The sequence below is a fragment of the Zonotrichia leucophrys genome, chromosome 1, assembly GCF_028769735.1.
Source record: "Zonotrichia leucophrys gambelii isolate GWCS_2022_RI chromosome 1, RI_Zleu_2.0, whole genome shotgun sequence".
NCBI classification, from domain to species: domain Eukaryota; kingdom Metazoa; phylum Chordata; class Aves; order Passeriformes; family Passerellidae; genus Zonotrichia; species Zonotrichia leucophrys.
This window is the reverse complement of record NC_088169.1, coordinates 92,612,573-92,635,009: the sequence shown is the minus strand read 5'-3', so window position 1 is coordinate 92,635,009 and position 22,437 is coordinate 92,612,573. Positions and strand designations below refer to the sequence as shown.

Here is a 22,437-nt window from a genome sequence, read left to right as displayed (position 1 = left end):
TTTCCCTTGAGCTACGCAGGAAAGAGCTGATCCTCCAGCTGCCACTCCTTCATGGTGCCAGGGATGGGGCTGTCCTTTCTCTCTTCCCTCAGTCTGCCGTTACAGTTCTCAGCATTGCCTTTGCCCACAAACAGGAACTGTTTATTGCCAGCTTTTGGGACAATTACATAAAAAGTTGGGAAAGCATTGCGACAGAGGAAGCATGGCAGCAATGAGGATGGGTGGGCAGCAAAGCTTTTTCCATTAACACCTTGTCTGCCCCAAGATCCTAATGACCAAACAGCTGAAGGACACAATGCCCCTTGTGAAGGAGAGGGCAGCTTGAATTTGAGCATTTTGCTTGCAGGGACAGGTAAGACAGGGGTGTGGGGATGACACACAGGATCACAGGCCCAGGTGCTCTGGGCTCCTCTGTCACAAGTAGGAACACCTGGCATTTGAAAGGCACTGGGGGCCCTGAGGAGCAAAGCCAGCCTAACCCTGCCCACTATACACTGAGAAGAAACAGTCAGCACATTTGGAGGAGGAACCTGCAAAAAACCCCTTTATTTAAAAAATACAAATTTGTGTATGTGGGCAGCACTGAGTGCTTAACAAGCACGTCTTTCTTCACAAATAGTTCTTTTGCTCCAGCATGTTAACTAGACATATTAAACAGGTCTTTATACAGATAAAGACAGGAATTGTATTTTGCCCTCATCCAACCACGAGTGCTTCAAGCTGATCAGTTTCTTCACAGAATCATCCAATCATTTTGATTGGAAAAGACCCCTAAGGTGACCATTAACCCACCACTGTCAAGGTATTACCTAAACTATTCCAACATGTGGTCTTATCTGTCCCCAGTGACAGTGAGGACCCTCCTAACACAGTACATGTGGCAAGAACACCAAGTGATGCAGCACCTCCTCCCAGGCCCCAGACACAGGGCTGGAGGGCACAGCTGAGGGGTTTGTTTGGGGTGCTGTGCCACAGCACACCCTGTGCTGCTCACGGACAACAATCAAGGGAGAAGGAAACCCATCAGGAGCTGCACACTGCAGCTCTCATGCACAGCATGGAGGAGAAAGTTTCTGCCTTGGCAGCAGTCACTGATGCAGAGGCTGTGTGAACCCAAAAGTGCTCCGAGTTTATGTCAGCCATTTGGGAAACAGCTGCAGGAGGAAAGGACAAGGGAGGCACTCTGGAAATCACAGATTACTCCATGTTTTCAGGGTCAGCAGCTTTTGTGATGTTTCTGAGGAGTGATGAGTCTCCTGTCTCCCCTGGGAAAGGAACAGCCCCGTAGTGAAACCAGAGATCTCAGCTGCTTCCCATCCCAGAATGAAGCTGCTCAGCCAGACACCAACACAGAGCCCAGGACACCGGCTGCTTCTCCGTGTCTGTCTGCACATCTGCCTAAAGGAATGATGGATCCATCACAGACACCAAACAGAAAACATTCCTTTTTATTCCCTGGAAAAGAATTAATTAGACAGGAACCTACCACTTCCCAGCTGCCACTGACTTACATCTTGTGAAAAGAGGCCAAGATTGCATCTGGATTCCTCTCCACTGCAGCCCAGCTTTGGCTTTGGGGAAGTCCCACAAGCAGCCAGTTGCACACCAATGCCTGGACTTGAGGGGCTGAAGAGGAGGATGGAAAACAGGCAAGAAGCACCCCAGGGCTCTGAGGCAAAGCTCACTGCCCCCTGGCTGCTTTCACACCCCAGGTACGTCCATGCCACACAGTGCAGGAGCAGCTGCTAGGACAGATACCTGACCTCAGTAAGGAGGCCGTGCCAGCAGGACTGTGCCCTGCCTGGACCCAAGGCTCTGGGTCAGCCACTGCACTGCAGCATGCCCTGCCTTCTCCCCACTCCCTTGTACCCTGACCTCAGCAAAGCAGCCCTTGGCTGGCCAGTACTCCTGGGGAGCAGCCTGGGATGACTCCCACAGCTCTTTGGCAGAAAATGGCATCTAATGACAATGGGGACCATGAAGCAGGGCCCAGGGCAGCGTCTTGGCCCAGGTCCCAGAACACTCTGCCAGGTTTAAAAGGTGCTAAGCTATTTAAAGGGAAAAAAAAAAGCTACAGAGCTTCCTTGCAGCTTGAAGACCCATTTCAGGAATCAGATTACAAACTGCCTTTGGGATGGAAGTAAAGATCCTTCCGGTGCCTCGCTCCCTGCTTTCTCTTGCCAAGCCCCTGTGATAAAGGGGATCAGCAAAGCACTCAAAGGGCATTGTCCACAATGCTATGGAAAACAAGAAAACAGCTTTTTCACCTTCTTTTCATGCCTCTTGACATACTACTCTTCTGATCCTCCCTGGCTCCCCGAATTTATTTTCTCTCTCCATTTCTGTGTAGCCCATCTTCCTTCCTTCCTTCTTCTCACCCACCCCCACAGCATATGGTGCTGGGGGTCACTGAGGGACAGAACCCTTCCCTGGCCCTGCTGCCCCTTGCCCAGCTCGGGGAGAAGCAGCCTCCCTCATACCACTGCCACCAGCCTGTGCTGGATCCCCAGCATGACAAGGGACAACATTTCCTGAGGAGAAAGATGTCTGGACAAGGCTTTTATTCTGAGGGGGACAGGTGGGACATGCTCAGGGAAAAGCCATTTCACCAGCCTGGGCAGAAGTAGCAGGATCTTTTGGTGGATCTCTTTTCCCATTATCCCAAATCTAGAAGACGAACTTCCACCCTGCAACCGAGCCCTGAGTGCTGTCACTGTGGGAAGAGACCAGTAACACCCAGTGCCACCAGCAATCACAGCACCACACCACCTGGGCAGAAGACAGTGTCATGGCTTCACATACAAGAAATAAGCCTGGAGGGTTAAACGAGCTGAGTTTGCTGGAGGGGGTATCCCACAGCAGCTGGAGAGCACCTCCCTGCCAGAGACTCCCAGAGGCTGTCCTGACTGAGCCCTCCCTTGGCCGTGGGTGGGAAATCACTTACACAGCCACGGGCAACCTCATGTACTTCTGGATTTGGAGAAAGCCCAGCTTGAACCAGGTCCCTCCCTCAGTAGCATGGCTGGAAAATAAAGTGATGTTTGACCAGAGAGCAGCCCTGAAATCTGCCTGGTGTTGGATTTCGATTTTTGCTTTAAAATTCAATTCAACATTGGAAGAATGTTCAAATTTACTGCTCTTGCCAGTGACAAAGAGAGAGGTTATTGAACAACAAAAGTAGCTAAATGTTTGAGGAACATTTCAGTCCCCACAGGATGAAGTTGCTAAAGGAATTTGCCCAGCTTCCCACAGCCTAGTTACTGAATTACTAAACCAGTTTCTCACAACCACTTACAAAGCAAAATTATAATCAACTGTAGGATCTGGTATTATGAGTACTCAAGAATGAGCTTTTACAAAATAGAAGCTAAAAGGTTTGCAGATCTGTTTCACATCTGTGGCCCAGATATAATCAGCTCCTTCTTGTTCCCTGTTCTAAAGCAGGCCCACAGCATCTGACTTGTGCTGAAGAGAGGTCCAAAGGGCCATACCATTCTCAATGCCTCCTAAAACTTTCAAGGAGGCTGAATCAAATGTATTTTGTCAAACACATCTCCCTTCTCCCCATACATCCACTTTTCATTTGTGCTACCTTTTTAAATAATAAGGAAAAAAAAGGAAAAAAAGACAAGCAAGACTAGATGCTTAAACACTTGTAAACCTAATTCTTGCCTTTGAAAGAGACTTAAAATGTTTTAATTTACAGAGTAGCTTCATGCCTAGAGCAATTTGTGGTGTCTCAGGTTTTTTTTTTTAATCTTTATGCCTTCATGTTCCTAAGGATGCTGGAGGGAAAACCCACACCCTAATCTCTAAAGTCTCTGCTACTGACTTGACACTGCCTTGTGTCACTGTCTCTTGAGGCTTTGCTTCTTGCTCTATATTTTGATATATAATCAAGGTGGATGCATTGAGCTAACTCAAATGCACATTCACAAGGTAAAAATTTTCTTCCTCTTTAAGGTGTACTTAGTGCTGCCCACCCAGAGCCCAAAGAGTGACTGTTCCCTCTGTCCTGGCTGAGCTCTCTGCAGCAAGCACCGGTTCCCCTTCTCCTGTAGGCAGCACCCTCGGACTCTGGGAGTTCCCCAAGCAGCAGTGCCACCATGGGGCCCCAGGCTGTTCACATAAACTGAGCTGGAACCAGAGCAAGCCCCAGGTCCTGTCCAGTGTCCTAATTCCAGTCCCCAGGTTCTGGAGGAAGGGAAGATCAGCTCAGCGCTTGGAGCAGTTTTGCAGCACATCCCAACCTGAACACAGACTACAATGTGAGCAGTAGGTGGGGGAGAAACCCAAACACCCCACAACTTCTTACAAGTTCATTATAGAGAGGGACAGGGAGATGGGGACACACAAGAAAACAGCTTTCTTCCCGTTTAAGGTACTCCCCACTTTGCTAGCACCAAGTCAGCACACCAGCTCACAGCAGGACTGCAAAACTTGTTACAGCTTTCAAAGCAACCTGGGGAACCTTGTTCACAGCTAATGATTTATGCATACACCATCACCCCACCATCCCTGCTTCTGCAGACACCTTGTGCTCAGTGCTCTCTTTTCTCTCAGCACCTCCTGACCCAGCAGTCCATGGATGCACATGTGGAAAGGGAATGGATGTCCTTGCCCCAGTGGATTATCTGTCAGTGCCGGAAAGGACTGTAACCTAAACTCATCCCCTTCCCAGTCCAACATAAACTCGGGAGAGCTGTTGAAAGCCAAATCAAAGCACTCTTCTCAGCCAACTCCCAGTATACCTTCCCTTCCTGGACGCTGTTGTGAGACACCATGTCCTGCTGAGAGATCCGCTTCCCTTGCACCTACCCCACCTGTTCCGAGCTCCAGGACCTCTTGGAAACCCTTGAGTTCAACCCCTCCAGTACTTCCCAGGAGCTGAGACCTGGGGCTGAGACAGCAGAGCCAGTTCATTGCACCAGGAGGGGTTTAGGGGTCTGAAGCCCTGCTGACCTCCACAGCCAGGTGTCTCACTGAACTATTAATTCAGCTAACAATATCACATGGTGAGGTGCTGCTAGTGCTTTAAGTAAGGCTCTGGAGCCAATTGCTGCAGGTCACAAATCCCTTTTGTCATGGTTTGAGTTTGGTATCAAACTCAGAACATTCATTGGTTTGACTACAGCTTCTCAGAATTCCCACTTCTTCCTGGTCAAACCACCACACCTTTCTTACCCCATTTGTTATGACCTGACTGGATATGGCCCCTTTGCTCCACAGATGATGTTTTATCGGTGTCCACAGCTGTGAGGCCTGGTCCCATCACCTACCAGAATCAATCAATCTTCATATGAATTTAGACACAGCTCAGCCACCAAACACCCACAGCAGTGGTTGGTGCTGTCCCAGGGCAGCCAGGGTCCTTTGCCCATATGGTCAAGAAGGGCACTGCAGGAGAGCCATGTCCTCCTTAAGTCCAGTGTGTCCCTCAGGCAAAAGGTGCTTACCTCTGGTTCAGGATGCCAGATCCCTCCAAGTGGTTGGTTTTTCCCAGTAAAAACCTCCATCCCCTTTCTGCCAGAGGTTTGGATCTGTAATACATAACCCAACGTTGCACCTGAGGCTCCACCACACCTCAAAGGTCTGAGCAACTTCAGTGAAAAGACTTGACCAAACCAGATCAGCTCCCTCAGGTCTAATTTCTGCTGAGCTACATACCACAGCCCTTTATGATTCAGGTATGTGAGCTCTGGGAGAAGGCCAAGGGAACTGGTCCCTCTGGCAAAGCCTGTTCCTTCCATCAGCTTCCACAGCAGGATGGAAAGTGCCACTGCTGGCAGCAGTCAGGTGTGGATTTGGTAGCAGCACTACCCCAGAAATGAAACAGAGCATGATGAACTCAAATGTAAAGACACAGCTCTCAAGGCTTAGAGCCTGGAACGAGGCTGACAAGCCCAGTGTCTTGTTTATGCCAAATTCCTGCTGCTTTCACCTTCCCATGACACACCTGGGGCCAACTCCCACAGAGCCTTTCCTCCAGGGCTCGGGTCCAACAAGTCAGCTCTTCCTCTGGTGGGCAGGAGGGCACCAGCCAGGGCTGCAGCCCCATCTCAGTCTCTGCAGGGCAGCAGCAGTGCCCTTCCCTTTCCTGGCATCTTTGGGAGCTGACCTGCAAACACTGCAGGGCTGGGCACTGCCAAAGCACCAGTCGGATGAGAGGGACAGATCAAAAGCAAAGATCAAGGGAGGGCAGGAGGCAGAACAGAGCACAGCCCCATCCCACCCTTCCTGCTTCCTCCCAGCCTTAGTTCAGCTCTCTCCAGCCCAAACACCAGCAGAGATTTACCCATGTGGCTGCTTCTCTCCACAGGCATTTATGTCTGTGCTGCTTATCTTCACAACTGCTGCACTCTTTTTCACCAAAGAGCAGAATCCTGTGGATTTTCCCAGCAGCTGAAGCCACCAAGGAGATCTGCTGGGCTGGCCTCAAGAGGGGGCACCAAAGAACATCTAGACAAAAAAACTGCTCCCACATTTCATTGGGCACAGCTGCTTGATCCTTCTGAGCTCTTGGTGTGCTGGAGATGGAAACTGATGGTGGGGAAAGCCACACCCAGAGATGCTGCTAAGGTGAGATTCCCTGCACCTTTTTTTAGCAGAGCACAGGCTTGCATCAACACAAACAAGGAGCACTGGCTTTTCTGCCTCTCACCACTCCTCCTCCCCACCAGAGCCAAATAAGGAACTCGGCAGTGAATTCTGCACTTCATAATTTGTGTGCAAATTATGAGAACACAGGAGGCAGAAAAACCTGTTCCCACTCCAGTCATGCCCCCCCACCACCCCACTTCCCCAGCTGCATTTGCTCCCCATCATTTGAGATTTCAGGTGTTCAAAGCAGTCAGCAATCTTCCTTCAGGAGTGATATATGAGTTTGCATTTTACTGTGGCAGGGCAGACCAGAAATGCCTAGAAATGAGGGTGACAAAAAGTCAGCTTCAAAACAGCTAAACTACGTGTTTGGAGGGCCCCTCCTGCCCACAGCTAAGGAATGCTTGAAGACCAGAAGAGCTTTTTCATCTGAAAGGGTAAGAGAAAGGAGTGGGACAATCAAATCTGGTTTCAGTTTATTTCCAGAATTTTACTGTACAAAATATGCAAAGTGTAAAACGGTTTTATGTTTCAGTTTAAAAAACAACAAAACCCCATCCAGCTATAACTTAAGAGAACCCAGCTTGGAACAGAACAATTTACAAGGCTAAACCCACAGTGCATTAATGTCACAGACACCAGGAATTTGCTTACTTAAGTTCACGATTAGAAAAGAACAGAAAGACCATGTACCACTGCAGTTAAAGTCACATGTGCAAAGAAGAGAAAAGAGAAAGAAATGCTGGTTAGTGTCTATTAATTAGAAAACCTTGGCAAAACCCTTCTTACTATACACAGTGTGTGTAGAAAAAGTATTACACAGTGATAAAGGAGGATGAGGGAAGGGCATTTTGCTCCCACCCCTTCCCCAAGACGCAATAATGCTGAATCAAAGAAACAGGCACAGGAGAGTGTAAGATTCCTTCACAGTAATGCCTGTTCAGGTACAGTGGCCACAGCATCTCCCCTCTGTGCACACGGGAGATACCCCCAAGCATCGTCAGTGCTGGTGAGAGGTGCCCAGGAAGCAGCCAGAGGGAAGGGAGGAGGGAAGAAAGGAAGGATCCCCTCCCTCCCTCCCTGGGCAGAGCACACCCAGGGCAGGGCCGGCTGCCTGCTGCCCACAGGGCTCCGTGTGCACCAGGGATAAAACAGTGCTGGAGGGAGGCAGTGCCACAAGAGGGGCGGGCAATGCCACAAGAGGGGTGGGCAATGCCAGCTGCACTGCTGGCACGGCAGGGACCCCACTGGGGACAGGCCCAGAGCGATCCCGACCACTCACAGCTGTCAGAAATGGCAACTTTTGGTGATCATTGATGGGAGGCAGCAGCCTGAAGGCAGGAGGATGCACACTCCTGCAGGAGACATCATGGCCCAAAGCCATCTCTTTCAGAACAGAAATTTGGGGAGTTTCCTTTTTCTTTTTTTTTCTTGTTTGTTTTCTAAAACCAGCTCAATTCCAAGAGCACTTCCTTCTTAAGGACAGCTAAAACACTGAGCCACCAAGTCTGGCTTGAGGCTTTAAACACATATAATGTGCACACCAGAGGGAAAAAGCACACAGACACACACAAGCTGAATGAGAAAACACCTGCACACACACCTCATGAGCAGCTGGGCAGCACTGAGCCCATGTGAGGAGCCAGCCTGGGACCAGACTACAGCACTGTTGCAGAAGACTGCAAGACTTTTGTTTACCCTTTGAAAAGGGCGGAATTACAAGTTCGGGTATGCAAGATGAAATTGGCTTGAATAGGTTTCCATGTTTACCAAGTTATGGATCTTTTCAGTTTCTTCAGCAGCAAGTGTTGGAAGTGAGCACATCTCAAACAAGACCTTTCAAAGTTACTTATGTAGGGCAGGACCAGCTCCAGCTACTGCTTCCCTACAGCTTTTGGCTCAACTCAGCAACTGCAGATTCCCAAGGTGTTGCACAGAGAGCCCCATCCCAAAGGAAAAGGTCTGGATGCTTCATAAGGGTTGGGATTTGTTCAGATCTCCAAACTTGAGCCTTACTGTGCACTGCCTCCAAGCCTCCAAGTGCAGCCTCAACACCTTCCAACCCTGCAGATACACTTTGGAGGGGAGTGCTAAAATGCTCACACTTCCAAGAGTGCTGCCTGCTCAGCTTCCAGGTGTGGGAAAGGACACTGAGACCCAGGGCAGCCTCACAGAGTCTGCACCCACCCACAGCTGAAGTCACACGGCAGTGAGAGGCCAACAGACGTGACAACAACACCTGCCCATGCCCAGTTACAGGGCTGGCAAAGTATTAAGAGTAGTATCTGCCCCTACACTCCTGGAAGCTGCAAGAAATTCAAATATTTCAATTTATAGCCAGGAAAGAGAAAGCCAGCCTTCATGGAAACCCACAGCCATTTCCATCTGCTCTAGAACACTTGAAAGTCTCAGCTGCATCTGGTTTTGCAAGATCTCAGCATGGCTTTGGATTTAGGCTGTAACAAATCCGAGAGGAAAAAAACCCAAAGCCTTTAAAGTAGCACTTAAGTTACAGCATACTTGAGTTACAGGAAACGTGCCAACATGGAAGAGAGGAGTGGGGCGCCACCACTCCTGGCTGGGCAGCACAGCACCCTATCAAATGGTTCAGCTCCCAGTGAAGGACGTCCAGCACAAGGATCATCTCCAAAGGGGACACTGACCACTCCATCACCAACAGGACGATGTTAAAAAAGTTAAAAAAACCATCTGAAATCTAATAAACCCCCCCACAATTCCCAACCAGGTACAAACATCCAGACTGGGAGAGAGGAAGGAAAATATGTGCAAGGAGACAGTGCAGGACAGGAGAGGCATTTGGAGGAACAGCCTGCACTTGGCTGGCAAACCCTCCAAGTTGTATTTATGCTCAGCTCTTGGCAAGCTTGGCAGAAGTAAGGGCTGCAGGAATTGGATCAGAGCTTCATTCCCTATGACTCCATTCTTACTCATTAGCTGGCTATAAACAGAATTAAACAAACCAGTCCGCACTCACCGCTCAGTATTTTTCACAGAGTTTGAATTCCTACAGATGCCACAGATCCAACCGTGCATCTCAAAGCACTTGAAAGCAAGTTGAGTTTAGCCTCACAACACCCCAGTGAGGTAGGTATGACAGTGGTCCCCTGATTTTGCATGGAGAAGGGAAGCAAGAGAGACCCCGAAAAATGTCACTAAAAATACCAGAACAGGGACTATGCAGGAATCATGATTCCCCTTTCAGTCTGTCCTCACCTCTAAAGAGACCTCTGAGAGAGTCCTCTCCTTCAGATTTCATCAGGCAAAGCACTCATGCTGCTGATACAAGGAAGAGCATTCAATGTAGGAGTTGGCCCCTGCTGACAGTGTCCTTTTTGGCAGCAGGCAGAAAAGGCAGGGTTGAACCACAGCACAAAGATGAAGAAGCAGGCCCAGACTGAGCATACACTGCTTCCGTCTGGTTCTCCATGTGTTAAAGGATTTAACAAAATTAAGACATGAGTTTCCTGAGCAGATACTGTCAGACAACCCCTCCTCACAGGGCAGGGAAAAGGAAAGGGGAAGGAAATCCTGGGAAAGTAAAAAAGTTTTGCAGATGTGCCTGTGACAAGGTGCTCTCATATACAGGGCACACCCAAGCCCTTGGCAAGGTGGTTCTTGTTCTGGCTCCACAGAAATGAGCCAACTCAGCCACAGGCAGTAGCCTCCACACAGGTATTAAGCGTTCCACAGTCTCCCAAGCTACTCCCAGTCTCTCCCACCCTGCTGGTTATGCACATCATAAAAGCCAGGTGTAGGCATCTTCAGGAGAGCCAAGTGTAAGATACTGTAAGTTCACCTTCCTTTTTTTGTTTCTTTCAATGTAATAAACCAGCCTATTTTTTCAAAGTAAAACACTGCAAAGGCCACAGTCAATAAAGGAGTCCTCACACAGACTACCAGAAAGCCTGATCTGCCAAAAAATCCAAACACTGAGCTTAAAGAGGGGAAAACACTACCTACTTCCCATCCTTTAAGGGCAAAGGGCCTCATCCCATCATGGGCTGTGCCATCCAATTTCTTTACAACCACATCTGGCACAATACACGGACTAAAAAAGGACCCAGGAGACAACCACGTGCTTGTAAGAAAGGTGCAGGAAACTGCAGGTGTCACTTGGATGGGCAATCAGCACTTTGGACCCTCACTCACCCAGGTTCTCCCTTGATCCCAAGAGAACTGTTGCACATGCCTCTCCACTGCTGCTGAAGCTGGAAGAGGATGGACCCTCCTGCCCTGTTCCCAGCATCCCTGTTTAAGGTGGCTGCTGCCCATGGACACCAGCCAGCCCATGCCTGCCATGGGAAGGGCTGGGAAAGGCCAAAAGGGACAGGAGGGGCTGTCACAGCCCTCTCAGAAGACTGTGCAGGCTGACAATGAAAGGCACTGACTGACACACTGCTGGAATTAGGGCCTTCTTGGTTAAGACATCCATATGGAGGGCAGGCTAGATCCTGCCCGATAAGGAATATTTGCATGGCAAAAGACTGAGCAGAATAAATTGATCATTTACATTCACATGGATCTCAAGGGACCTTCAGGTCACTGCCAGCCTTGCAGCTGGCTCCAGTCACTCCATGCTCTGTGCTGGCAATCACACTTCAGACACCGATTTGGGCTCGCCATTAAAAACAAACCTTCCAAACTCAGGTGTGACTAAATTCACACATGAAAGCTGCACTGGTGGGCAAAGGCAGCCTCACAGACAAAACTGCATCCTCAGAAGCTGATCCCAACGCTGAGCAGAAACTCCCACAGCACAGCAAGGCCAAGAAAGGCAGGCAGATTTTCAACATTTAGGCATTGTTTGGTATTTCTTAGCTACAGCTAAAGGCGTACGGTGGGGAAGGACTCACTGCAGTGTTTTCAGAGCACAACAGTTCTCCAAAGCAAGTGAATGGGGCAGAGGTCAGCCTTTCCCTGGCTGCTCTCCTGAAGGAAGTGTTTTTGCCCCTCTTTTCTCCAGACACACTTGAAGCTGGCTAGAGAGGGAGGGGCACATTCCTGCCTGCACCCCCTTCCCCTCAAAGAGGCTGTCAGACGTAGGGAGGGTCTGTGATTTATCTAAGGAGCAGCCAGCTACTTACTGACCCTGTCCCAGTGCAAATACACAGCCTTTGCAGGTGCAAAAGGAAGCAGCAGTGCCTGGAGAAACATTCAGAAAGCCAGACAGAGGAGACAGAGAAAGGAAGCCTTGGGCCTGCCTGAGAGAGATGCTGACAAGCAGGACAGAGAGAAGCAGGGGAGAGGTAGCAGGGAGCCGTGACATGAAGAACAACTTAACTAACAAGCACTGAATAAGGAAAAAAAGATAAATTGAAGAGATGCAAATGGGCTGATCCAGTTCAAGACAAGCAATTTCACAGAGGGTGAAACCATCCCATTATGCCCATACAGGTCTGGCACTGACAGAAGAGGCACGTGGCAAGGAGGATAAGAAGAATAAAGAATAAAAGTCCCCTCACACCCCCACCCTTTGATATCCCCTCCTCCCCAGGTGAGCAGGGACTGTGGCCCCCTGTGCCAGGAGATTTCTGTGAGGGACAGGTGAGCAATGAGCCCCCAGGAGCAGCCACAGGCGGCAAAAGCAGAGACACAAGGGTGCAGGCGTGCACGGCGTAAGGCAGCGCTCCAGCAACAACTCTGACACTGCAGCCGGGCAGAGAAAGAGAGCGTGACATTTACAGGATGCCTGGAAAGAGGGGCAAAGAAAAAAATCTGTTCTGTCTCCGAGGCTGAGCTAACTGAGCCAAGTCGCCCTGTTGCCTCTTAAGATACTTCTTCCTAGATAAGATATCCCAACTCCCCCCTCCCCTTTCCAAATAAAGTGCAGATGGTCAAATATTACTGGTCCATCATCTGCCAGTTTCAGTCAGCATTGGGGAAATTAAACCCAAAAGCACGATATTGAAAAAAAAAACAAAAATAAAAATCTCCCAACAACCCACCCTCAAAATCCCTTAGACTGAAGTCTCAGACTGTAAGCGGAGGACAAATTTATGAGATTTAGGGTCTATGAACTCTTCTGAGAGTTTGATGAAGGGGATTTTTTTCACATTAACAACAAGGCTGAAGTCCAAGCACTTGAGGACAAACACGACGCCGTCTTGCAAGCCGCTTGTGACCGCTTCCTCGCTGACCAGCGTCCACTGCTTGGAGAACCAGCGATCCCTGTCGTACTGGAGGGTTGGGCCTGGGTTGAGGTAACGCTCCAGGAATGCCTGCCAAGAGCGGGACACGCGTTAGCACCAGCCCCACAACTCGCCCTGCTCTCCTCCCAGCCCCAAATACGGCGCCGCGAGCACGGGCTTGCCATGCTGCAAATTGTTTCAGCTTTAACACTTCAGAAGACATCTTCTCCCTGGTCCCTCTCAGCTTTTCAGGCCCAGGAGAAGACACAAACATCAGGAGATCCTCTTTCAGTTCATCCCAGCAAGTTTGCAAAGTTATAGCCCTGACTTCTGCCATCAGCACAGCCATCTGGCAGCAGTTCAGTAGAGCAGAGGTCATTTCTCCCCTACCAGCCCCATAACCAATCCCAAAACTACAGTCCCAGACAGGATAGTGGCTCTCTCCTTCAGGCCAAGCTAAGGTGGTAAACAGATGTCTCCGTGTTTTCAGCCCAAGGGTGCAAAACTGAAAACAGAATGCAAAATGCCATTTGACCTTGCTTGTATTTTGAAGTCCCTCTGCAATCCTAATGGCAGCAGAAATCCCCTTGCATACCTGGGCAAGGTCCCAGGTGGCTCACAGTGAGAGGGTGCTAAGCCCCATCTCTTGACAGCATTTCTGCTCTTACTGCAGTAAGTCCTGGGTGAATGCCCAGGAATAAACCCTTCTCTAGGACTGGGGGTGTTCTTAGAAAGGAAGGTAGAGCGTGGGAAGGGACCTGTGTAACCCTTTCCTCTTATCATTCAGTCCTTCCCCGTGCCTGCAAGTCAACAGTCACAGCCTAGGCATGAAGCAGCAAACTATGTTTGATCAAGCAGCTCATGAATTAGAAACACTGTCAGAGAGACGGAGATTTAGGCAATCATTAGCAGTGCAAAATGCAGCAAGGCAGAGGGGGCAGAAAACAAGGAAAAGATCCTTTGCAGGTTGCCACCTGCATCATCCTGCTACCAGAAGCCAGGTGGGAAAACTCCTGTGACTCAAAGCCACCCTTTCACACATTTATTAAGCATTCCCTTTGCTGAAATGGATTCAAGAACAAATACCTCATAGGCACTTTCAGAAAAAAGGAGACAGAAGATGCTGCAGAGGAAACATTACTTCCCCTCAAGACCTGGTGCAACCTACACCACACTGGTCAATTCACAGGGAGCAACTACGAAAGCCTTCACTCACCTGCCTTGACAACCTTCTGTTCTGCCTGCACATACAGATGTGCCACCCCCTTCTCCCTGCCTCCTGCAGCAGCATTAGGGAAAGCATTCACTACCTTTGGTGTCATGTTGTTGGTGATGCAGAAGGACAGGTGTTGCAGGATGCTCTCCATGCTGTGGTACTGCTGCTGGCGGGTGGTGCGAAGGTACTTCTGCAGGGCCCTTGCCATGGAGGGGAAGATGGCCTGCGCTGCTTCTCGGGGGTCCATCATCTCTCCTGGAGCCTTCTGCTGCTCCTCTGCCTGGAGGCGTTTAATGTGAGTGAAAGCCTCTTCTACTGCAACCACGAGCCTGCAGCAAAATAATCAGGGCAGCAAGAGTCATAACAAGAAGTAGGATGGGCCTGTGGTTAAGGCAGAGCCTGGGAGTCAGGATTTACAAGGCTCCTATTCCCACCTGCCATCAAGTCACTGCCTGCCACCAATTTACACAAAATCTTCTCTACTGACAGTCTGAGGGGTAGAGAGCAGCTCTTCCTTCCTTGCCCAAGCCATCCAGCAACTGAGGGCCATAAACCAGGATTAAAGTTGTAAAGCCCTGAGCACTGCACTTGGTTCTGCCAGCGCAGCATGAACACAAGCAATGTGACTCAAACAAGACACAGCTGCCCTGAACTTTAACGTGGCTCTGAGTACAGCAGTCCCAGCACACAGGACAGGCAGGCACCCAGGGGGAGGCTGCCCACACCCCAGTGTCACCCAGGACACAGCCAGCTCCGAGACACTCTGCGCTCACAAGTGCAGTCTGCTCTCATTTCCACCAGCTGGGCACAGCTGGACTGCCCTGCATCCCTCCACTGAACAGCAAGGGTGAAAACACTCCTCCATCTTCACTCCTAACACTGTAGCTTAAGGCATCCTCTGCAAACCACTCCTGTGTTAGCACAGGTGAGCAAACACAAAGCCCACACCATAAAAGGGGAACAGGTGTCTTATGACACTCATTCCTTTGGGCTAACTTGCAAGTGAGGGGCTACACTGCAGCTAGTGAGGAAAAAACAATAATGGAAGAGCCACCCAACAGAACTCTTCGGCCCCTTCAGACAGGACTTGTTTTATACTTAATTTCCTCTCAAGCCACCAATGACTGTCCACAATGATCTCAAAATCCAAAGCATCTTAAAGCCAGGGGCAGCTGCCTCACCACAAGCAGAGGTACAGCATACTGCATTCAGGCTGTACATGAGGAACAGCACGAGAAGTCCTGACCTTTGTCCATTTTGTTTAATTTGACATGGGGGAAGTGGAAATCAGTTTTAAACTCCTGGCCTGAAACATCTGGCCTTATCTAGTGACTGATGGTTTCCCCTCTGACTAAGCAGTTGCTCTAACCAAGCTCAGCAAGCACAGGAGATGTGCCCAAGTTAGGATGCTACACTTCACAGAAGGGCAAGTTTAAAACTTCCTATTGCTCTGAGGCTGGAAGAGGGCCTAAAAGACAGAGGCTATAGAGCACAGGTCAGATTGAAGCAGGCAAGGAGGGGACGCAGTGCCACCACTTTCCTAGTGGAACAAACTGCCAAAAGAGAAATCAGAACAAGTCAGCTCCTTCCAGTTATGACACATTCCTTCCAAACACAGCTCAGTTGCAAGCCTGCCCATAAGCAACTTGCCTCAAGCTGTTAGGCATGCTAACTACAGACTGCAATTAGGCTCCTGAGCAAACAGGGGCACTGTCTCAGATCACCTCAACAAAGCAGCCTAAGCATGACTGGCAGAAGACATACCTATGTTTCGAAATAAAATGTAACTGCTTGTGGTCAAGTCTTTCCGCCTCAAAACACAAATATTCTCCTCACCTATGAAAAGGCAACACCAAGCACTCCACTGATCCTGTCCCTGCACTACTTCAGCTGAAAACTTGGGCATGAGCAAAAATAATGGGATTTCCTCCAGCAAGTAACTACAAACTTGTCAAGCACTGGGCGCGCCCAAACCCAAGACACTGCATTAGCTTATCCACCTTGTATACCTGAGCTCAGCTGCATGCCCGTTCTTCCTATAATTCCAGCTGCAAGCTGCCACCCTCCCTCATGCATGTGTGTGTCACAAGCTCCCTCCCTGTGACGGATTCCCAGCCAGCCCCCCATGCTGGGCTGGGGGCACCCCCGTGGCCCAGCCCCAGAGCAGCAGCAGGGGCAGGTGCCTTACCTGGCGCGGCGTTTCCTGACGCGGCGCTCGTGGTCGGCCTCCTCGTAGTAGAGCTCGTTGTGGCTGGAGTCCCTGCGCCGCGCGGCCGCCGCGATCATGGCCCGCGACTGCCCCGACGCGTTGTTACCCGGGCCTGTGGGGACAAGGACGGGCACACAGGAGACAAAGGAGGTGTCAGTGCCACAGGGCTGGGGCTGGGACACACCAGCACCCCAGGGCAGCTGTCGCTGTGCTCTGGGGCTCCAGCCTGCCCAGCCAACGCTACAAACCCTTCCCCGGTCCTCAGGAGCTCCGGCAGAATCCCTGCAAGGCAGCACAGGCTTGGAGAGGGCGTTCTGGCACTTGGACAAGGGAAGTTAGTTGGGATGGAGGGTCTCACACAATATACACAAAGGCAGAGTGAGGTGAGCATGCCAAGGATGCAAACTTACCCCCCATTATATATGCTTTCAGTTTGAAGGCAAGGGCAGCTGGAGCATATCACATTTCAGCATCAAGACAGTGTGAGAGCACAAAAAGTGAGAAGTTGGAAAGAGGAGAGAGACAAACACAAGAATATAATGAGACATGGAGATGAATAAATGAAAGCCAAACTCCAGACAGTTATTCACAAGAAGGGGAAACAGGATGCAAGGGACAGCAGGGTCACCTTCAGGCAAAGCATAGGGTTTCCCAGAAGGGCAGATGCTGGCAGAGCAGCAGTCCCACAACAGGGTAAGATGGGGTTTATATGTGTAGTGGCTTCTCATGGCACTCTGAGCAGCACCTGCCCTCAGAGCTTCTGCTGCTGTTAACAGATCCTACAGAGCCACAGGAACAGGGAAGCTGCAATCTGCTCTGTAACACCCAGTCAGTCCACAGAGCTGTCTACCACAAGACCTTAACTAGTGACCTTAAAATATAGTAGTAGCTTCTTCAACTCTCCCATGAAGCCCTCAGCTCTGGCTTTTCAGGTAGGGAGAAGAAAAAGGTTGTCCCAAACGAGTTTACAAGCTCTTCTTTCCAGACAGAGGGCAGAGGTGGGTCTACCCAAAGCTAAGTGGTAGTTTAGGACTAACTCCAAGCCACCAAGAGCTGATTTGTGCCAAACTGCTGTGGCCCACATCCCCGGCTGGCAGTGGTTAAGGCAAATCAATTGCACAGACACGCTCAAAATTATTCTGCTCAAGCAAGGGCAACTCTTTTTAATTTTTTTCCTAAAAAGCCCAAACCAGATTCCAAGACAGAAGCCTGAAACTCAGCAGTGGGAAGAACAAGCACAAATAGCTTCTTAAGAGTCTAAACATTTCAAACTTTGTTTGACAGCCCTGAAATGGAGGATATGACTCAAGGGAGACACTAGCTCCCAAATTTGGGTTACATCTGTAATTTGCCTTATTTACTATACCTGGCAATGAAAATCCTGGTTTTGAAGGTGAACCTCCCCACTCTGCATAAGAGAGATTACAGCAATATGTTTTTCTTACCTGGCTGCTGCAGTATCAAATACAAAAGCTGTCAACAAATTAGGCTGCCTTAATAGCATTACTGTCTCTTTACAAGAAGGGTATAAGAGACTGTCAGGCTGCCAGGGTATAAGCTGCAGCCAGGACTACACTCTGCTTTGTAAGATGGATGGAATCTTCTTAAGGACATGCTTCTAAGCCTGAGATTTCCATGTCCACAAAGGCAGCAGCATTGCAAACAGAACAGCCCAGGCAACCAGTACTGCCCCAGAAGGGAAGGCAGGAGTTTCCAGGCCCTGACAGGCTCACAAGCTTGACACTTGGAAAGGCTGCCAGCCACATCTGCAGCTTGCTTCTGGTTCCTTCTCTTCTAACAAAGCCTCATGACCTAGCAGCTTCTGAGCCTCTCACTCTACCAGACTGACAGCCTTCCTCTGAGCCTGTCCCAGCAGGAGCTGCAGGAAAAGAGAGCACACCAACTCCTGAAGAGATACTGCAGTGCAGGAGAAGACCAGCCAGCCCAGAATGGCACACCCTGCAGCCAGCCAGGCAGGCTGTGGGGTCTCAATAGCGTGCAGACACCCAGGGCATCAGAAGGCCCTCACCCTCCCTACAGCAGGCCTCACTGAGAGCAAGCAGCTGGAATGAATGACTGCACCTCTAGAAAAACACAGCATTTCTGTTTGCACGTCTGATTCCTTCCCCTCTCCAACACAACCAGGGCAGCACTCCAGGCAGCAAAGGACACATGATGGGCAACCTGTCCTTCCCCTTCCTCTGGCAGGATGGGAATATCTCACTGCAAGGATCTAAACCTCCAATTAATGTTATGGACCCAGGAGTGCTGCGTGAGGTTGGAGAAGCCTTTAGGATAAGGTCTTTGAAACTCACCAAAAATGAAAAAAATCCAAACAAATCAAAAAGGAAAATGAAAACAAAATATTCCATACCCATAAGGTACTGAAACTTTGCTAAAAGCAAAAGAACCATGTCTCATGTTTTTCAATATGACAGATATTCTTCACATTTCAGTCTCCATACCATGCACACAGAGCCACCTTGCCCAGGTAAGTCCCTTCAGTCTCCTCTTCCCAGCTCTCAAAGCCTTTCAATGCTAACAAATTCAAGGGCAGGACGTGCCTTTACCCCATATTGTCACACGACTTCAGCCATCCTTCACCATAAAAGCTTTGCTACTCAACCCTGACTCCTCCAAAGGAATGTGCACCTGTATAAAGGCTGCTGGGCACACCCTGCTTAAAAAGCATGGCTTTCACCGATAGGGTTTAAGAGTGTCAAATTATTAAGTCCAGTTTTCACTGCTTAGAGCATCCACATATCCACCCATCCATCCCATTTTCTAAAGCCCCAAAGCTTGAAAACGGTTTGTAGAGCAGGCAAAGCTCAATGGGGATCGTTATCTGCGTTTGAATTTCCATGGCCACGGGTGAGCCAGGCTCATTTAGTGCTGAGGCTGCGGCTGATGAGCATCGCTTTCATCAGCAACTACTGCTTATACCGCGGCTCCTTCACCTTCCTGAAGGCTGCATGTGAAAGCAGCACAGTCAACGACTGGGGAACTCATTAAGTTAAAAGCTGTGTTTATTGTCCTATCACAACTAAAGAGACGACCCAAGGGTGACAAAAAGCAGAGGCTACTTGAAACAAGCAGTGGCGCTGAAAAGTGTCAAGCCACATGACAATTAAACCCGACCCAAAACCTGACCATTTCACCTGGCAAAGACAAAAGCCTTATTGTGGGCTAAACACATCTGTAAAGTCATCTGGAACTGGCAAACTCAGCACTGCTAGGAAGATTTCCAGCAAGAGACAAGGACTTGGCAAAGCAAAAAGGTGAGAATGCATGCATAACAAAGCATAAAGCAAATCCAGCCCTTCCCCGTCCCACTCAGTCTCAGAGATCACATTTTACCTCACCTACCATCAACATTGTAGACTTTCAGGCCAGCCATGTGCTTGGCTGCTCGGGATTTGGAGGCTGTTAACAAGGCTGGGTTGTAGACTGTGAAATCTCGGTAGTAATTTTCCAGAACCACCAGTGCAGCTCGTTGGATGCTGGGGAAAGAAGAAAAAACAAAGTAAGATAAAATCCCTCAGATAGAAATAAGCTCTCTTGTTTCCATAAAATATTAAAAAAAAAAAAAAAAAAGGAAGGGAGAATAGTGATATTGCATGGAACAGAGCTGTCATACCTACAGGACCGTGCAATACACAGAATATTAATTACTCTCTTTAGGACCCGAAATTTCATTTGAGATGCAAGATAAGTATCTCTGCCCTCAGCTCAATGGGAGGATGTCAGGAAATCCCTAAACAAGGGCAGCACATAAAGTGAAGCACTAGGCTGCCTGCAGCACGGGAAATGACAGAACAAGAGCTCAGTACAACCCCCGAGCTGCAGAGCCCTTGCTCAGGCTGAAGACACAACACCACAGGGGTTTTGCTGCAGCTGGCCAGCCTGGATGGAGGGACCAGCTCCGGCTGGATGCTTTTCCCTGTGAGTCACCTCCAGCCGCACCTCGCAGCTCCCGGACCTCCTCCATCCCAGCACCGACAAGAGTGCGATCTCTCGAGCTTTCACAGCAAGATAAGATCACTGCCGGAGGAGCACGGCTGCCAGAGACGGGATTACTCAGTATTCCTTGTTAAATCCCTGGCTAGGGACAGCGTGAGGAGCAGTGACACTCCCTCCATCCCTTTGAAGGGATGCCTCCACATAAAATGACGACACAGGGGAGAAAAACAAACACACGCGCCAGCAGCAGGAAAGGCTCATCCCAGAGGTATCTTGCTTTGCGATCATTTTGACATCGGAGAGAGATGTCTGTAGGCACTGTTACCAACAAACAGGGCAGCACTTCAAAACAAGCCCGGGCTCTGGTGTTTAAGGATGCAGGAACACAGGACACAGCTCTCTCCATGCTGCTCTGGCTCTGTGCCTCAGCGTGGCACCGGCACTCTCGGCAAATCACCAGGATCACCCATTCAGCCAAAGGGAGTTTGCCAAGGACCGCACTGAAAGTAATTTTTGTGCGCTCAAAACTGAAGTGTAACTGCCAACACATTTGTTGCCAGTTAATTGGAGAGGTCACACTCACCAACAAAGCCTCTCCGAAGGAAAGCAAAAAAGGTACTCTCACACATGTTACAGGAAGAAATCATTACAAGAATGGTAACGTGGGAAAATAAGACATTAACAAATTAAGCCCTAAATTCAATGCTCTGCACTGCCACAGATTCCGTGTGTGCTCCCGGAGGAGCAATTTACATTTTTCTGCTCCTTGTGCTAATATTAAACTTCTGCATCACACCCAAGTAATTTAAACACACATACTCATCCCGCCATCCTCACTCTACAGCTGCCACACTCCCACTGATCAGTGAATTAGGCACAGATGCTGGCCCATTCAAGAGATTCTGAGAAAGAAGAACAAACCCAGACCTGTTCACTGAGTAGCTTCATCAGTCAGTATTATGGTACATAATCATTCACTTGCTGTGTACCTTTGAGATGATGAATTTAGCTTTTGAAGCAAATTCCATCCTTAGGATTGTTTGGAAGGATCCAGCTAGAATGTATTAAAGAAGCTTTACCTTTCAGGTGCCACTCCTTCATATTTCCTCAGCTTACATTTGGTAAAAGCAACTCCACTAATGCACTCAGCTACTGATTTGTGATAAAGGGCCACTAGTTAACGAAGGAAACAATCTTCCTTTGATAAAGAAGTACAGACTGACCCACTGCCAGACACACATAGATGCTGACACAGAACAGGTGAAAGCAGTTTTAATTCTGCGAAGTTCTGATTTCTACAGCTGAATTTGCTGCAGCCTATAAACAAAATTTCATAAAAGTAATAATGTGGCAGAAGCACATATTCCCCCTTCTGACTGCATTCAAACCATGATCAAGTTTTTCCGTCTCCGCTTCCCAGGAAGATAAAACTCCACAGAGTTTCATCACAAAACACCAACTCAAAACAGGAAGACAAAAATGAACAAGAGTTGTTCTCTGTTAATACACTGTATTCATTTCAAACAGCGCTGGAACTTCCATCCCACCAGTGGGAAATGTTTTGGAGCTTCACTGACCAACTTGCTCTATTAGGACAAAACACAATGCCTCACAGCAGAGAATCATTTATTTTTATACATACACATTTTCCCTGGACCCCACCGACAGCATTATCATCAGGATGCCAGCTAACCCCACCCAACATCCCTTCCCATCCCCTCATTAAATAACCCTCCCCACCAATTCATTGGCACGTGCAGTCAAAATCCAAACATAACAAAGCTTTTACATTGCAGCAAGCAATGATTATTGTTCTGAAAATTAAATCCCAGGTATTCGTTGCTGATGCAAATCCAGTAGAGGCTCAATCCCACACATGAGATAGCCCAGTCACACAGAGGAGGCTGTTTTCTGGAAGAGAAATGTAATAAACATCAGTTTCCTGAATTTCTACCAGCCCATTTCTGTCTCCCGTGTAGTCCATCCTAAGCGTGGCAGGTTAGGAAGACAGCTACAACTACAACTCTTCCAATTCTGTTACAGGAAAAAAAAATAATTAGAAGCTGCCGACAAGTAAATTAAAAGGGCCACAATGATTTGCAAGAGCAAGGAAAAGTCTGAATCAGAACCTCCTGGGCTGTGTTGCTCAACCTCTTCCCCCACATCAAGGGGAAGCCTCACCCTGGCCGGCGCAGGACAGCCAGCCCTGCCCCACATGGTGCTGCAAAGCCACAAGAACCTGTATCTCGGGACTTCAGCTGGTCAGAGTGACCCTGAGATACGTTAGAAAGTCTCTTTTCCCA

At 49.1% G+C, this 22,437-nt stretch overlaps 1 protein-coding gene across 2 annotated transcripts in view; it reads right to left on the bottom strand.

The window, feature by feature from the left end:
• Positions 1–7,064: 7,064 nt before the first annotated feature.
• VANGL1 (VANGL planar cell polarity protein 1) overlaps positions 7,065–22,437 on the bottom strand; it is a 46,297-nt gene continuing 30,924 nt past the window's right edge. The window contains exons 5-9 of one of the 2 annotated variants that reach the window (XM_064722411.1): positions 19,541–19,674; positions 16,585–16,623; positions 16,154–16,286; positions 14,060–14,294; positions 7,065–12,839 (exon numbers count right to left, since the gene is read on the bottom strand). In XM_064722411.1, the coding sequence (XP_064578481.1) occupies positions 12,579–12,839; positions 14,060–14,294; positions 16,154–16,286; positions 16,585–16,623; positions 19,541–19,674 (802 nt within the window). In that variant the 3' untranslated portion in view covers positions 7,065–12,578. The remainder of the gene's footprint in view (positions 12,840–14,059; positions 14,295–16,153; positions 16,287–16,584; positions 16,624–19,540; positions 19,675–22,437) is intronic. The other variant, XM_064722405.1, reaches the window with a different exon arrangement.